This window comes from Scatophagus argus, chromosome 21 (assembly GCF_020382885.2).
Source record: "Scatophagus argus isolate fScaArg1 chromosome 21, fScaArg1.pri, whole genome shotgun sequence".
In the NCBI taxonomy this organism is placed as follows: Eukaryota; Metazoa; Chordata; class Actinopteri; family Scatophagidae; genus Scatophagus; species Scatophagus argus.
The window spans coordinates 636,407-652,877 of record NC_058513.1 but is presented as its reverse complement, the minus strand read 5'-3'; the positions used below and the strand labels follow the sequence as shown (position 1 = coordinate 652,877).

The 16,471-nt window shown below is 42.9% G+C and overlaps 1 protein-coding gene and 1 long non-coding RNA gene across 2 annotated transcripts; both read left to right on the top strand.

The window, feature by feature from the left end:
- Positions 1 to 1,589: 1,589 nt before the first annotated feature.
- LOC124053079 (coagulation factor XI-like) lies at positions 1,590 to 5,333 on the top strand. Its single transcript, XM_046378043.1, has 5 exons — positions 1,590 to 1,704; positions 1,819 to 1,975; positions 3,001 to 3,110; positions 3,210 to 3,372; positions 5,195 to 5,333. The coding sequence occupies exons 1-5, from the start codon at positions 1,644 to 1,646 to the stop codon at positions 5,331 to 5,333; spliced, it is 630 nt and encodes a 209-aa protein (XP_046233999.1). The 5' UTR covers positions 1,590 to 1,643.
- Positions 5,334 to 11,306: 5,973 nt separating this feature from the next.
- LOC124052633 lies at positions 11,307 to 16,471 on the top strand. Its single transcript, XR_006842024.1, has 4 exons — positions 11,307 to 11,780; positions 11,933 to 12,092; positions 12,517 to 12,605; positions 15,889 to 16,471. It is a non-coding gene; the product is annotated as an uncharacterized LOC124052633 (long non-coding RNA).

Here is a 16,471-nt window from a genome sequence, read left to right as displayed (position 1 = left end):
GGTGTCAAAGAGGACAGGGAAGCTGGTCCACAAAAAGACATCAACAGTCAATCCCCAGGTCGTCACTCTCATAAAAAATGTGATGGACTTTGAGTGGGACTTTATTTAGCCAATATAGTTCAGATCACACTGCCAAATGCCCAAGTTCATTTTTGGACTATATGATATGTTTAGTAGTTGTTGTTAATGGAATGTGTGAAATAAAGTCAGCGTTAACTCAGTTTTTTTCTTCGTTGCTATGCAATTGGTGCAGTAACTTTTAACTGTTGTCTTTGGGTGAAGGGAGGAGCAAAGAAGGAAAAAAAATTTGCAGTAAAGTTAGTAAAGTGGGATTGGGATTGGAGGACAATACAGAGTTAAATACATGTATGGGTTTTCATTTTTAAATGTAAAACTTTTAAATCATCAGCTTATATCACTCTGAAGATCACATTCTACAGTATTCGACCTAGTAATAAGTTCTTATTGGAGAATACTGTAGGAACTGTAAAATAACGGTGCAATGGCAACAAAACTGACAGTATAATACTGTAATGTTTATTTTCCATACAGCACAGTACTGTAATATTTTTACAGTATTAAACTGTTGTTGTAGATCACAGTAGATACACTGTAAAATAACAGTTTGAAGCTGGCAACTGTAGCTGCCAGTAGTTTACTGTAATTTAACAGGAAAATTTGTTACAGTGTATACTTTTGCATAAAATTACCGTAAATTCCCATAAATTTAAAGAAAGTGAAAACAAGACAATACATATTCACTAAAATATTGTTGGAGTTTATGGCAAGTCCTCTACCATGTTACTTATATTATCTCATGAACATATCCTTGGCATGAAAAATGACTTCTTAACCAGTATTAACAATGAAAGGGAAAAAGAGAGTGTGAACAGAAAGAGAGGATATGACTGCCACTCAAATCCTCATTCATGATGGTTTGATCCTGTTTACCACACAACAAAAACAAAATGTCACAGGTAAAACATAAAAATAGGAAACAAATTAATGGATAGAGAGAGAAAGAGAGGTAAATGTCTACTACTGACAACAAAAATCTACTGTCAGTTTAAGCGTGACAAAATGAACACTTGTGGCAAAGGAACAACAATTTCTATACAGGCTAATATGACAAAACTATATAGCTTAAATGAGCAAACTTGCCAATGTGATTTGCTTATTAAGTAAAGGAATCTGTTTTTTTACTGTTTTCTAAATAACAATAATATGAAAAGGAGAGGCGTCACTACAATGGCGCAACTTATATGAGTTTGATCTGGTTTTAATGTTGCTCCTGGGAATCACTGACATGCACCTCATTTCAACATCTGCTGAAGTTCCCCATTCCCCATTGAAACTCCCCCTGTACCTTCGTATTTGCATTTGTTCAGTTGGCTCTGTAACAGCACAAGTAAACACAAGTTAGCTAATGTTATCATCACAGGGATCAATTACACTTGAAGTGTACACTGGATACTGAGAGAGAGTGACTGAGTGTGTCAACACCGAGTGTGTCAACACTCAGTCATGCAAATCAATCAGTAGCATAAATATATGAGTTACAAAGCAGTATTTAAGGCAGTTACAGAAGCATCTCTTTGACTGCAGCTGAAGAATTTCTCTTGCTTCAAAACTGAGATGAGAAGATGGCAACAAATTTCATTTTAGTGGGTCTGCTCTGCCTCTCTGGTCTCTCCCAAAGTCATGGTAATGCACTGTTCTGACACTGTACTGTGTCCATTTTACCACTTACTCACTTCGCAAAATCTATTTGACTGTGTGTATATGCATATAATACTGCATGTCTTTCCATTTCTTCAGATTGTAAGCGGGAACTTCTGGTGAATGTGGATTTTCCAGGAACAGACATAGTATCTCTCTTCTCTCCTGATGCTGAGCACTGTCAGCAGCTGTGCACCCAGCACTCCTCCTGTCTCTTCTTCAGCTTTCTTCGGCACGACTGGACTGGAGATAACAGGTACAAAACCAACAGCAGAAACTGACAGGGTGATAAATACTACATTTGGAGTATGCACAGAAACATGTGGAAGTGGGAAACATCAAACTTTAAAGAGTAACTATTGAACTGTGCAATCTGGTACGCTTATTTTTACCTCAAGTACAATGTTGTATTTTTCAAAGTTCAAAATCAAAATTTCAACTTTCAGTTTCAAATCTTTTTTTCAATGGGATTGGGCATGAGCACCCCTTTTCCAGTCCAGCCACAATTTCTCTACTGGATTGGGGTGTGAGCTTTGACTCAGCCATTCTAGAACAGTCACCTTGTCCTTACACCATTTCTATGCAGCTTTCATTTCTATGCTAGACAATGCTTTAGGGCATAGAAAATAAGTCCTCTCCCAAGTTGTAGTTCTCTTTGCAGACTGAATCAGTTTTTCCTCCAGGATTTCCCTATATTTTGCTACATTCATTTTACCCGATACCCTGCAGCTGAGGAGCATCACCATGGGGGGAAGGTATATTTGTGGTAATGTGCAGTGTTTGGTGTCTGCCAAACATAGGGTCGAGTCTGATGAGAGCTCCATGTTGGCCACATCATACCGAAGAACCGTATTCTAGTTGATCTTGGAATCTCCCACAAGTCTCTGGGTGAACTCCAGTCAAGATTTAATATTACCGTTCTTTAGCAGTGGCTTTCTCCCATAAAGCTTTGATTTAGTGAAGAACCAAGGCAACAGTTGTACGAAGAGTTTCTTCCATCTCAGCTGCTGAAGCTTTTAAATCCTTCAGAGTAGTCATGTGTGTGTTGGTGAAAAAAATCTGAAATCATCCAATCAGCATAGTCATTTGGCTATTAACCAATTTCAATCAATTTCAATCAATTTGTTTTTTTCCCATAGTGCAAATCTACTAGTCCATGAAATGATGTGAAGTAAGAGGATATTAAATATTGCAGTCTTTATGGATGCTTTCAAGATTGATCACAAACTAAAAAGATCTGCCTTGCTGACATCAGTACAACTGCCTCTCTCTCTCCACCAGACAGTTCTACTGCTACTTGAAGTCTACTTCTTCTGGAAAGCCCAAGGTCGAGACCTCACTGCTGGGTATCACCTCTGGGTTTTCTCTCAAAGCCTGCAACCCTGATCCACGTAGGCATACAACCATTTGAAAAACTATGATAACCATTAGTAACTAATGATATGTGGTAAAACTCTCCTTAACTCAGTGTCAGACTGTCTTTCTGCCAGAGCCTTGCCTGTCTCAGGTGTATCACCATGTGAACTTCCTGGGAGGAGACTACCGAACCTTGTTCACAGCAGACTATGAGGAGTGTCAGAAAGCCTGTACAAGTGATCCTGCCTGTCATTTCTTTACCTTTGTTGATGAGAACTTCACAACAGCAAACATTAGGTAAATAAAGTGAATAATGTTACATTGAAGTTTGCTTATTTCTTTGACATCATTGGTTGATGCAAACATCAGTTTGGGATGGAACAATTTTAGATAGACTATTGCACTGCCCAACACTAGTTAGACATTAAACTGCTGGCACCTGAACAGCTTCAGGTCTGCATTTTAGCTATATTGCCTTGCATTCAGGCAGCTATTCATTAGTAGCCATTTACTTTGACTCAAAATTTTCATGCTGGTAGACGGAATCAAACTGACAACCTTGTTGTGTGTACACTATCCATTTGTCTTTAACCACTTCAGAGATAGCATTCTGTAATGATGTTATTCTTCTGTCTGTGTTTAGGTATAAGTGCCATCTTAAATTCAGCTGGCCAGTACCAAGGATGCCTATCATAAGACCAGTTGCTGTCATTGTATCTGGATTCTCCCAACAAATACAAATGCCTCAAAATCATTACCCAGGTAATCAAACATTCATAGCAAAGGTTGTAGCAACATCATGCAGACTGTTATGTATGCTTTCTCACTGTACTGCTTGTTTTATACAGCATGTGAAGTCAAGCTTTTTCCAAATTCTGACTTCGCAATTGGCAACGTTGACGTTCTCCCCGCTACCTCTCCTGAACACTGTCAGACATTCTGCTCTGCTCATCCTCTCTGCACCTACTTCACTTACATCAGGTAGTGTGTTGTCATTGCTGCTGTGCAAAGGTACAGACAACAGGTACAACTAAATACTTTGCTTTATCAGAGAGAGAGAGTTAATAAAGTTATTTTTTGCTCCCATTTCACAAACAGGAGGAGGTTATGGAATTCTATACAGTACCATAACAATACATAACTACACAGTGAGATAAGAAAATCTGGATTTTAATTTATTCTTATGGCCATATGACAATACACTATATGCACAGTCTATACACAATTCTGAAAGATAGTCGATTCCTGAGTCTCATACCCAGGCTGTCAAATAGGCTGTGGTATTTGATGACCTGTGAATGAGAATCAACCTCTCTTTCCTCTGATTGTGTGCTGCACATTAACTATCTCAGTAGACTACAGTTGAGGGGGATTTGAAAATGGTTTGGGACAGCTTGTGACATTTGTCCCACTTTGACCAATTTGGTCATTTTCTTTCCAAATAGTGAATCATAGGTACAGACACATGAACACACATTCTGATGCGGTTCAAGATTTTAATTTTCTGTCTATGTACTATTTTTTATACCTTTGTATACATTTATTTAGCTGTGTTTTTTTCATGTTTTCAGTCATAGCTTTAACTGTTACCTAAAGAATAATGCAGCCACACTGGTCCTCAAAGCTGTGAGAGGATACACATCTGGATTACCAGCACGCTTCTGTCAACCACATAACAGTATGTTCCATTTACTAAATCTCTAGTATATGACTGTATATGTTTATCTATGAATTTGTTATATTCATATTTAGCATTGAATTTCTATAGCAGCAGCAATAACCCTGTTCCTTTCTGCTAACAGACTGGATTAAAAAGACTTACGTAGGATTAGATTTCCCATATTCTGACATTCGCTATTTCCCGACGAATGACGTTGAGGGGTGCCAGAGAGCCTGCACTGAAGATAACAACTGCCAGTTCTACAGCTACATCACTAACATGTAAAGTAACCCTTACTTATGCCATATAAATCAGTATCCAGAAACCATGAAATACTAAACTTTATCTCCATCTGTCACTGTAGTCCCACTTTATAATTTGATGACATGTGTCTTCATGTATTTTATATAAAATCCATCACAGTACAAAACTGAAGATCTTGGCAATTCTGTGTTCCAGCAATCGCTGCTTTCTGAAGCGTGTCATCACCATGCCTGCTCCTCCTCGTGTTGTCAAAGACGCCAATACCGTGTCTGGCTTTTCCTTGAGGAACTGTTACAAAGACATTGTTCCAACAATTCCAGTAAACAAGTACTGAAACACAATCAGTGTAATCCACAGAAAATCAGTGTAATCAACATCAGTGTAATCCACAGAAAATAAATGTAATCAACATCAGTGTAATCCACAGAAAATCAATGTAATCAACATTAGTGTAATTCACAGAAAATAACTGTAATCAACATTAATGTAATCTATATATAATCCAATAAAAGATTCAGCAGCAAGAAATCTCAACATTTTTATGTAACATTCGAGACTCTTTCTAAGCAAAAGTTGTAAATTCACATTAACACAGCCTCAAACCGAGTAGACCTATGTTAATATTGTGGAAAATGTATACATCTTTATTTCAAAAAAATGTGTCTAAATCAGGGGTCACCAACACGGTGCCCGCGGGCACCAGGTCGCCCCCAAGAACCACATGAGTCGCCCGCAGACCTGTTCTAAAAATAGCACAACTCACTAGTGAACCTTGACGGGATCCAGGAGCGCTCCTCAGGCCCATAGCCCTCCCAGTTGACCAGGTACTGGATTCCCCGGCCCCGACGGCGAGCAGACAGGAGCTTCCAGACCGTGAACACTGGGTCCCCATCGATGAACGGGGTGGGTGGAGGGGGTTTGGCCGGAGGGACAAGAGTACTGGTTCTGACAGGTTTAATATGGCCGACATGGAACGTGGGATGGATCTGCATTGACCTTGGGAGCTTCAGCTGGATAGTTGATGACCCTGGCGATGGGAAATGGACCAACAAACCTGGGAGCGAGCTTCTTGGACTCCACCCGAAGCGGCACGTTTATGGTGGATAACCACACCCTTTGGCCGTTCCTGTAGCGAGGGGCGGGAGTCCTCTTACGATCCGCGGCTGCCTTGCAGAGGTTGGACTGCCGTTGGAGGTTCTGGCGGGCTCGCTCCCAGGTTCTCCTACAATTCCACCAAGGCCAATGCGGAGGGTACTGAAGACTCTGAGTCTATGGAGGGGAAAAGAGAGGGTTGGTGACCATGAACTATATGGAATGGAGAAAAACCAGTGGAGGCGGACGGGAGCATGTTGTGGGCAAACTCAACCCAAACCAGTTTCTGAGACCAGGTGTTGGGATTTTGGGCTGCGGTGATATGGAGACCCGTCTCCAATTCCTGGCTGACGCGCTCTGACTGCCCATTGGTCCGTGGATGGAAACCAGAAGAGAGGCTGACCGTGGCACCGAGCAGGCTGCAGAACTCCTTCCAGAACCGCAAGATGAACTGTGGACCACTGCACACCACCCCAAAAACACCATACCAACAGTGAAGTTTGGAGGTGGAACACACACATATATATATATATATATATATATATATATATATATATATATATATATAAATGTGAGGGTGAAAACAGCACAGTTTGTTGTTAATAGGAGATTTGAAGAAAACAAGATTTTAACATTTAAAAAGTCAAATAGTGATGGTGGTGGTGTTGAGGAGGTGGAGGAACTGCTCAGTGCATCATGTTTGTGTCCCCCGGCAGCATAGGCCTATATAGAAACAAATGAGAGGTTGGATATCAATACAATAATACATGTGTAGTAATAATTAATAATCCCATAACCCTTACTCGTGTAACACTACTACAAGTATCAGTACCTACATACTTAGTTTCTGAAACAAATCCGTGCAATAATTAATCCATCCACAAATCTTAATTTGAGGGAATCTAGTGTAAATAGTCTTTTCTTTTCTGTACTGTGTACAGCTGCAGGTACTTATTTCCTGTGTATTTATTCTTTCTGAATGCACACTTATTCTTTTTGAATGCAGGTACTTGTTTCCTGTGTATTTATTCTTTTTGAATGCACACTTATTCTTTTTGAATGCAGGTACTTGTTTCGTGTGTATTTATTCTTTTTGAATGCACATCCTTCCCTTATCCCTGCATGCTTTGCACCCTCGTTATCCTGTTTGCTGCTGTAATTTCCCAGTTATGGGACTAATAAAGGATTATCTTATCTTATCTTATCTTATCTTATCGGTCTGTAGTTTGCTAAGATGTCTTGGGTAAGTGAAGGTTTTTTAAGTAAGGGTCTGATAACAGCAGTTTAAACGCTTGTGGTACATAATCTGTTGTTAAAGACAAGTTGATCTGATCTAATAAGCCAATCAGAGGAAAGACGTCCTTGAGGAGCTTAGATAGGATGGGGTCTAAGACATGTAGTTGGGTTAGAGACTGATCAATACTGGAGGTTAGCACAGGGAGGTCTATGGGCTGGAAGCTGTACAGAGGTGGATTAGGACTAAAAGAGGTTTCTAAAGATGGCAGTATATTGGCTATCACGGAGAGATCTTGACTGACTTTTTCTCTAATTCTCTTCTCTTTTATTGGTGAAGAAACTCGTGAACTCTTCACTACTAAGAGCTGCAGGAATACAAGGCTCAACAGAGCTGTTACTCTTTGTCAGCCTGGCTACAGTGTTAAAGTGTTTTGCTGTATAAATGATAAATAATAAGCTGCTCTGGCTTTATTAAGGGCCTTTTTATACATCAATAAACTATTTTATACGTCAATAAACTATCTCTCCAGGGCCTTTGGGACCACATCCACAGTACCACATCCTCTCCATCCGTCTTGATACCTGCTTCCAGTAGCGGTTTTAGGCACGGGCGAACCGGGCAGCCGCGGCATTATTACCTGACACAAGGCACAGCACGGCACGAGCGCTTGGAAATAAAAATCTGCGCCGCTACATGGTTTTCTATTATCTGTCATATCGCTGTGTGGGAAATCTGCTGAGAAGGTGCGGTGCACTGAAGCTGTGTGTGAGAAAGGGAAATGGGAGGGGGGCGGGGACAGTTCATCTCTGGGTCTCTCCCAAATTGAACGGGCAGGGGGAATCCACTGTATAAAATGGCTAAAGTCAGTTACACCTTGACTTTCTTCCATATAACGCACATTTCATTCATAATATTAGAAATACAGGCCTATAATTCCTGCACGTTTTTGTTTTTCTGAACTGTGTGAAATGGCCAAATAAAAATAGGTAATACAAAACAATAATGTGGTCACCAAGGTGAAATGGTTTAGTCTTGACTCCTGGTCGTGAGAGACAGCGTTGGGAAAATGTTGTTGATTGTCGAGTAAACGCAGAGATGGACAGAAAAAGGTCAAAGCCATCAGGTGCCCAATTTAGGAAAAAAAGAAGAAGAAGAGGTGAAACGAGCAAAAGATAAAGGTATAAAACTAATACACATTACAAGATTGTTGAGAATGTGGCAGGGCGCAGTCGTGGATCAGCGGTTAGGGTGTCGGACCCGTAACCGGTGTAACCGGTGGATCGCTGGTTCGATTCCCCGTCCCGGTGTCCATGGCTGAGGTACCCTTGAGCAAGGTACCTAACCCCCACTGCTCCCCGGGCGCTGCACGCGGTCGCCCACTGCCCCGGGTTTGCTGTGTGTGTGTGCACGTCACTTGGGTGGGTTAAATGCAGAGCACAAATTTCGTTGGAGTGAGTTCCCTCCAATGACAAAATATGTCACTTTCATCATCTTTTCTTTCAATTGGTGGTCCTGATGAGTTTCAGCTGGGTTGGGATCTCAGCCAATCGTTGTGGGAGAATATCGCATAAAAGCAGATAGAGAGCACCTGTCTTCCTTTTGTCTCGCCGGAGGCTGGCTCCGCTGCAACCGGCTTGGCCTCAGGTGCTGAACCTACAGTGGCGGACGGTCCTGGTGGTGGTGTCCGCCTTGTGTTGTGTTTGCACGTCGGGTGGATTTTGTTTCATTTTTGTTTGCTTCACGCGTGGTGTTCCAGGGATTCCCTTTTCTGTGTGTTTGGATCCGACACAGTAGGTTCAGCCCTGATTGATCTCCTGAACTTCTCCGCAGTTACTGTTTGCATTATCTTATATTAATTTTGTGCCTTTTAAGTGAATTGATTAATTTATAATAAAAACATTTATACTTATACTCTTGAACTACTGTCTCTGCCTAAATTGCAAACGGACCTCAGTGCCGTTCATTTTTGTGGAGTTGCACTGTCAAAATGAAAACTTTTATTCATCTAACTGAACAAAACAAAAACATTTCATTGTGTTGTAAGCTAATAAACATATTTATTTCAACTATAGTTTTCAAGTTTCTTGGCTAAAGTTGGTCTAACTTAATAAGGTTAGTTAGCAAACCTCAAAACTGCATGTGAGGTCAGGACAATTTCTGTGTTGGTTAAGTGCAAAGTACGGGGTCCCCAAAGCATATCGGCAGGGACTTCATCTTAACGACGCTGCTTCCACATGCTGCCGCCGTCTCTTCGTCGTGGACACTTGTTACTCTCAAGGAGAGTATTTTTCTCAGTATGGTACTAAAAGTCAGGATTCGCAGTCATTACATGCAGATCATACTAAATTTGTCTCTGTATTTGATATGATGCACAGTTTAATTGGACAAGAAACATTTCGGCCTTGGCCATAGAGTGCTAGGAACCTTTGTGGAGGAACTTGAATCTAGTGATAAACTGTGAAACAGGACTGTGTACTTCATAAGCGTGTGTCCCATTTCCATCCTGTTACTGGGTTTCCCCCAGATATTTTGCATGACTTTTTTGAAGGTGTCATCCCAGTAGAACTATGTTTGTGTCTTAAAGATTTGGTAAGAAAAAGTTTCATTACATTTGATGGACTGAATAGCCACATAAAACTGTTTCCATATAAATATTCTGATAAGGTCAACAAACCAAACCAAATTACAAAAGCCAGTTTTGAAAAGAGAAGACTCAGTGGCAACGGACACAAAAATTGGACATTGTTATGTTTACTACCTCTTTTGATTGGGAGCAGTATTCCAGAGAAAGAGCCCTCATGGGAAATATTAATGGACCTTAAAGAGATTGTGGAGATTATTGTAACTGGACTTTAAGTTGTGAGATTATTGCACAACTTCTTTAAAAAAGTGGTGCATGATGTTCTCAATTTCAAGAACATTCTTCTTACGCTCTCCACTAAACATCAACAAATGATGGCAAAAGTCTGATTAAACTAAAACTGTACATAGCCAGTGTGGACAGGGTTCAGACAGATCATTGGAGGAAAAAGGGTGGCAGGGTGGCAATTCAAAACAAGTTTCCACAGCAAGATACTGTATCCCTTAACAAAGATGTTCATTTACATGGAACCCACTATGCAAAAGGAATGATCGTTTCTGCCGGGCAATGCTGTGGACTGCCTGAGTTCTACAAACTTCTGAACATTGTGGTCAACTTTGAGAAAGTGTTTTTTGTAAGCTCCCCTCCTGGTTTATGGAACACTACAGGTCTTACGAAGTTATTGACACTGGTTGTGTGGATGTCGAAATCCTGAATACTGAGGATTTGAATGACTATTGGCCACTAGCTCTATACCGAGTTGCTGGAAAGCTGATGGTGACCCCAAGGGCGTGTCTACTGCATTAAATGTAATGGTAGGTACTGTAGATGTATATGATCCAAGGATTATTTTTTGACCATGCTTGTGTATAAAATATTTTTTCTTTGTCTTCACAGGCTTTGTTGCTACGTGTAAACATCAACCCCAAACTCATCAGGAAAGTTCAGCTGACTGAGCACCCTGAATCTGTGGAGCAACTACACAATGAACTACGGGAAAAGCTTGAACTTGAAGGTGATTTCTCTGTACAATATGAAGATCCAGACTTCGGGTATGCGTTCTGCAACTTAAGAGACATGGCAGAGTTGCCTGCAGAAAAGGCTGTCTTGCACAAATAATGATGAATCACAAACACCAAGCCAAGCATCCATCTCTTCTGTTGATACAGCCAGTTTTAGTTCGCCCACCTCTTCCCACCGCGCATCTTCCATAATTCAGACCGCTTTGCGAAGTGTTTCAGAGTGGCCTTCTCCATTTCTAGTTCCTTCATTTGCATATGATGTAGAGTTAAAGCTGCGTAAGGGCAATGAGGTATTTGAAAAAACTAGGAAGGGTCTGAGTCTAACAAGAGACATAAAAACGGAAATTCTAGACAAACTGGCACAAGAAATGTCTACTCTGAAAGCTTATCCTGATAAAAGTCAAATTGAATCAGTAGCTTCTGAACTTGTTTGCAAATATCCATGCCTCAAGGAGCCTGGTACAGGATATGATGGCTGGACAACAAGCATAAAATGCAAGCTTGGAAATTACCGAGCCAAGCTCCGACAGGCTGGTTGTCACGAGGTCAGTGTAAACAGGAAAAGAGGATGGTCTGAAAATCCTGATGAAGGTTGCTTTGCCTTGAAAAAAACCAAAGCGAGGCGAAGTCAATCATGTGCCCGACCATCCACATAACTATGATGATGATGGTCTAGAAGACGAAAGATGTGTTCTGGTGAATGAAGCGAAAAAGAAGTCAAAAGACATGGAACTCATCCGTCAGAAGATGGACCTCACATTTTCCCTGAGGAGAAAGGAGATTATTGAGGTGCAGCCCAAGGTCTCAGAAATCCAGGAGAGGTGACCTGCCCTGTTTCTTAAGGAGCAGGTAAGATAAATGTGTGTGAAAAAGTTGCCAACTATTTGATACTGGCACTCAGACTACTTAACATTCAGAAGAAAATCCATGTAAATTGGCTTGGTTGGGTTTATGTGTGCTGTTTTTTTTTTTGTTTGTTTTTTTGCTTTCATGCACCACAGATTTGCTGGGAGTTTTACCGTGTAGCTACCAAGGAACTGTTGTGGACGTTTAGAGCAGCCCCAGACACTCACTGTGCTTGACTACTCAAACTATATCGTGCCATGGAAAGGGGCCTTTGGACAAGACATGGAGAGCATCTTGGATGTTCTTGATGAACAGGTGAATTCATGTAATAAACATTTACTTTTGATTATGGTTCAGGGTTAACTGAGCCAGGCCTAATGAAAAGCTCTATCATACAGGAAGGTTTTAAGCATGTTCTGAAAGGTGGAGAGTGTCTGGCTCGTGGGCCCACAGGAGAGGGGTGCAGTTAGAGTTAGGCTTGTACCCAATTATTGGTTACACTTTGGTGGTTGAGGTTTCAGGATAATTTAATGAAAGCTGAAGAGAGTGATGTTGAATAGTTTTAATAACATGTCATTGTTCTATATAGTTGTAACAGGACCTGATTTAGCGGCAACTTTGATTTTCATATTTGGGGAATTTTTATTAGTTAAGACATAATGTTAAACTGGTGACAATTAATCTTAGCTGCACTGTTTTTAACCAAAAGTCCTACGTCTTTCTTTTGTCCAATTTCCAGACATCACAATGCATCGAAGGAGAGCATGTCTAGAAGGTCTGTCTGTCTTTCTCTGTGACAGTTCAGAGAAGCTTTTCCTGAAATGCCTGGTGAGTACAGAATGTCTGTTTTTGTTTTTTGGTCAACCATGAGTGCACATTAGTTATCATGTACAAATATGTATAATTCTTTATGCCATATGGCTTTATAATATAGAAAAAATGAAATATCCAACATCCTTATAGTTTAGTCATTAAGCTGAGTTACATGGTACAAGTGCTCTGTCTGCTCTGATGGCAGTGGTGCTGCTGACCATTATCTGACCACATGTGACCTCATCAGTAGCAGAACTCAAACTGTACTTGATTAAGAGCATTATGATAACAATGTTGGGCGGCACGTGGTGCAGTGGTTAGCACTGTCGCCCATAGCAAGAGGGTTCCAGGTTCGAATCCCGGTCTGGGCCCTTCTATGTGGAGTTTGCATGTTCTCCCAATGGCTGCGTGGGTTTTCTCCGGGTTCTCCGGCTTCCTCCCACAATACCAAAAACATGCACATTATGCTACTCTAAATTGCCCCTAGGTGTGAGTGTGAGAGTGTGTGGTTGTCTGTCTTTGTGTGTTACCCCTGCGATTGACTGGCGACCAGTCCAGGGTGTACCCCGCCTCTCGCCCGTAGTCAGCTGGGATAGGCTCCAGCTCCCCCCCTCCCTTATAAGTCCCTTATAAGTCTATGAGTGAAGTAAGGGATGCCGTCAGGCTGAAGAAGGAGTCCTATCGAGCATGGTTGGCTTGTGGGACTCCCGAGGCAGCTGATGGGTATCGGAGGGCCAAGCGTGCGGCAGCCCGAGTGGTTGCAGAAGCAAAAACTCGGGTCTGGGAAGAGTTTGGGAAGGCCATGGAGGAGGACTATTGGTCTGCCTCGAGGAAATTCTGGCAAACCATCCGGCGTCTCAGGAGGGGGAAGCAGTGCCCTGCTAATACTGTTTACAGTGGAAGTGGGGAGCTGCTGACTTCGACTGGGGATATTGTCGGAAGGTGGAAGGAATACTTTGAGGACCTCCTCAATCCTGCTGACGTGTCTTCCGTTATGGAAGCAGAGGCTGAGGACCTTGAGGCGGGTCCATACATTGCCCAAGCTGAAGTCACTGAGGTAGTTGGGAAGCTCCTCGGTGGCAGAGCTCCGGGTGTGGATGAGATTCGTCCTGGGTACCTTAAGGCTCTGGATGTTGTGGGGCTGTCTTGGCTGACACGACTCTGCAGCATCGCATGGCAGTCAGGGACAGTGCCCTTGGACTGGCAGACCGGGGTGGTGGTCCCTCTTTTTAAGAAGGGGGACCGGAGGGTGTGCTCCAATTACAGAGGGATCACACTCCTCAGCCTCCCCGGGAAAGTCTATGCCAGGGTACTGGAGAGGAGAATCCGGCCGATAGTCGAACCTCGGATCCAAGAGGAACAATGCGGTTTTCGTCCTGGTCGTGGAACACTGGACCAGCTCTGTACCCTCCGCAGGGTGCTTGAGGGTTCATGGGAGTTTGCCCAACCAGTCCACATGTGTTTTGTGGACTTGGAGAAGGCATTCGACCGTGTTCCCCGTGGCATCCTGTGGGAGGTGCTCTGGGAGTATGGGGTCCGGGGTCCTTTGCTAAGGGCTGTGCGGTCTCTGTACTCTCGGAGCAGGAGCTTGGTCCGCATTGCCGGCAGTAAGTCGGACCTGTTCCCAGTTCATGTTGGCCTCCGACAGGGCTGCCCTTTGTCACCGGTCCTGTTCATTATTTTTATGGACAGGATTTCTAGGCGCAGCCAGGGGCCGGAGGGTGTCTGGTTTGGGAACCACAGGATTTCATCTCTGCTTTTTGCGGATGATGTTGTCCTGTTGGCTTCTTCAGGCCAGGACCTTCAACGTGCGCTGGGGAGGTTCGCAGCCGAGTGCGAAGCAGCTGGGATGAGAATCAGCACCTCTAAATCCGAGGCCATGGTTCTCGACCGGAAAAAGGTGGTCTGTCCCCTTCAGGTTGGAGGAGAGTTCCTGCCTCAAGTGGAGGAGTTTAAGTATCTCGGGGTCTTGTTCACGAGTGAGGGAAGATGGGAGCGTGAGATTGACAGGCGGATTGGTGCAGCGACAGCAGTAATGCGGTCATTGTACCGGCCCGTCGTGGTGAAGAGAGAGCTGAGCCGCAAGGTGAAGCTCTCAATTTACCAGTCAATCTACGTTCCTACCCTCACCTATGGTCATGAACTTTGGGTCATGACCGAAAGAACGAGATCTCGGATACAAGCGGCTGAATGAGCTTTCTCCGCAGGGTGGCGGGGCGCTCCCTTAGAGATAGGGTGAGGAGCTCTGTCACCCGGGAGGAGCTCGGAGTAGAGCCGCTGCTCCTCCACATTGAAAGGAGCCAGTTGAGGTGGCTCGGGCATTTGTCCCGAATGCCCCCTGGACGCCTTCCTGGGGAGGTGTTCCGGGCATGCCCCACCGGGAGGAGGCCCCGAGGAAGACCCAGAACACGCTGGAGGGACTATGTCACTCAGCTGGCCTGGGAACGCCTTGGGGTCCACCCGGAAGAGCTGGAGGAAGTGTCTGGGGAGAGGGAAGTCTGGGTATCCCTGCTCAAGCTGCTGCCCCCGCGACCCGGTCCCGGATAAAGCGGAAGAAGATGGATGGATGGAAGTCTATGAGTGCTGAAATAAAGTGGTACTCACTTCCTTCATTCACTTAAAGGGGAACTATGCAAGTCCTATCGCTTTTCCACTATATTTCCACTATTATTTTGCTAACCCTTCTCCCGGTCGTGTGCATTTGCTTTCAACAAAGCTGGCAAGAAAACAATCCATGGAGCGGTGGATAACGTTATTTATCATATATGCGTTACAATGTGTGCATTTGTGTTATTTGCGCTGTTGAGATGAGAGCAAGATCAGTTGGAGGTATTGATTTTGCAAAGTTGGTTTTAAGCCAAGAGATGCCAGGTGGAAGGCAGAAAATAACAAGTTACAAGTCATTTATCTAACCATCACAGTTACTTAAGCTGTTTAATTAAGGTGAAAATGAAGCATAGTTTCTCTTTAACACTATAACACACTGTCACAACAGCACATCTACAAAGGAATAGCAATCCATATCACAGGCAAAACATTATATAGTACAGTGACTGTAAACTACAGGTTTGTTTAGGCTGAAAGAAAAGACTGTCTTCTAATGTAGGCTATGGCTATAGTTCCTCCAGGGGTTGATTTGCATCACTTCCAGCAAGGATGGATTTGCATACATACATAAAGAATAATAACTTTTTGCACATTCACAAATTCAAAATTACACCCTGACATCGGCTGTTTAATTAAAGTGTTATCTTTACAGTGTTTATATTGAATTTGGTTGAATTTTTGCTTTCAACAGGACACTGATCCAGAAGACAGAGAGACAAAAGGGGTTCAAATGGGAGTGCTCACCGTGTTTGTGGATGATGGTGCACTGGCCTCAAACTGTCAACAACATTGCAGTGGTGTTGGAGGAGGCTAATGTGCTCGAAGACATTCCAGACCTCCCCACTGCCTTTGCTTACCTTTTTGGCCTGCTCTATGCCTTGAACATAGAGTTCCCAAAACATCTAAGGTATACGTTTGAAGCAGTGCAGCACATCTTCATGGAACTTTCCCCCTCTTGCTCACAGCGTGTGCGGAGCCTGAAAACCAAGCTCTTGCAATACGAAGCCTGACATTGTCCACACCAATCTATCTTCATGAGCCTTTGTAGAGCTGCTTTTCTTATTTTTTAGTTGTGTTGGCTGGCTTTTGGGCCTGTTTTGCACAGAAAGGACCTGCCCCTGTCAGGGTTATTTTGCTACACTCCAACAAAGATGGGCCTCTTTTTTTTTTTTCAATTATTTTTTCAAGAAAATATCTTTCATATTTTTTGTTCAGTCCATTTAAATGTTAACATTGGGGAAAAAAAGCCATTATCTGGGGCTAGTTAAGTTAGT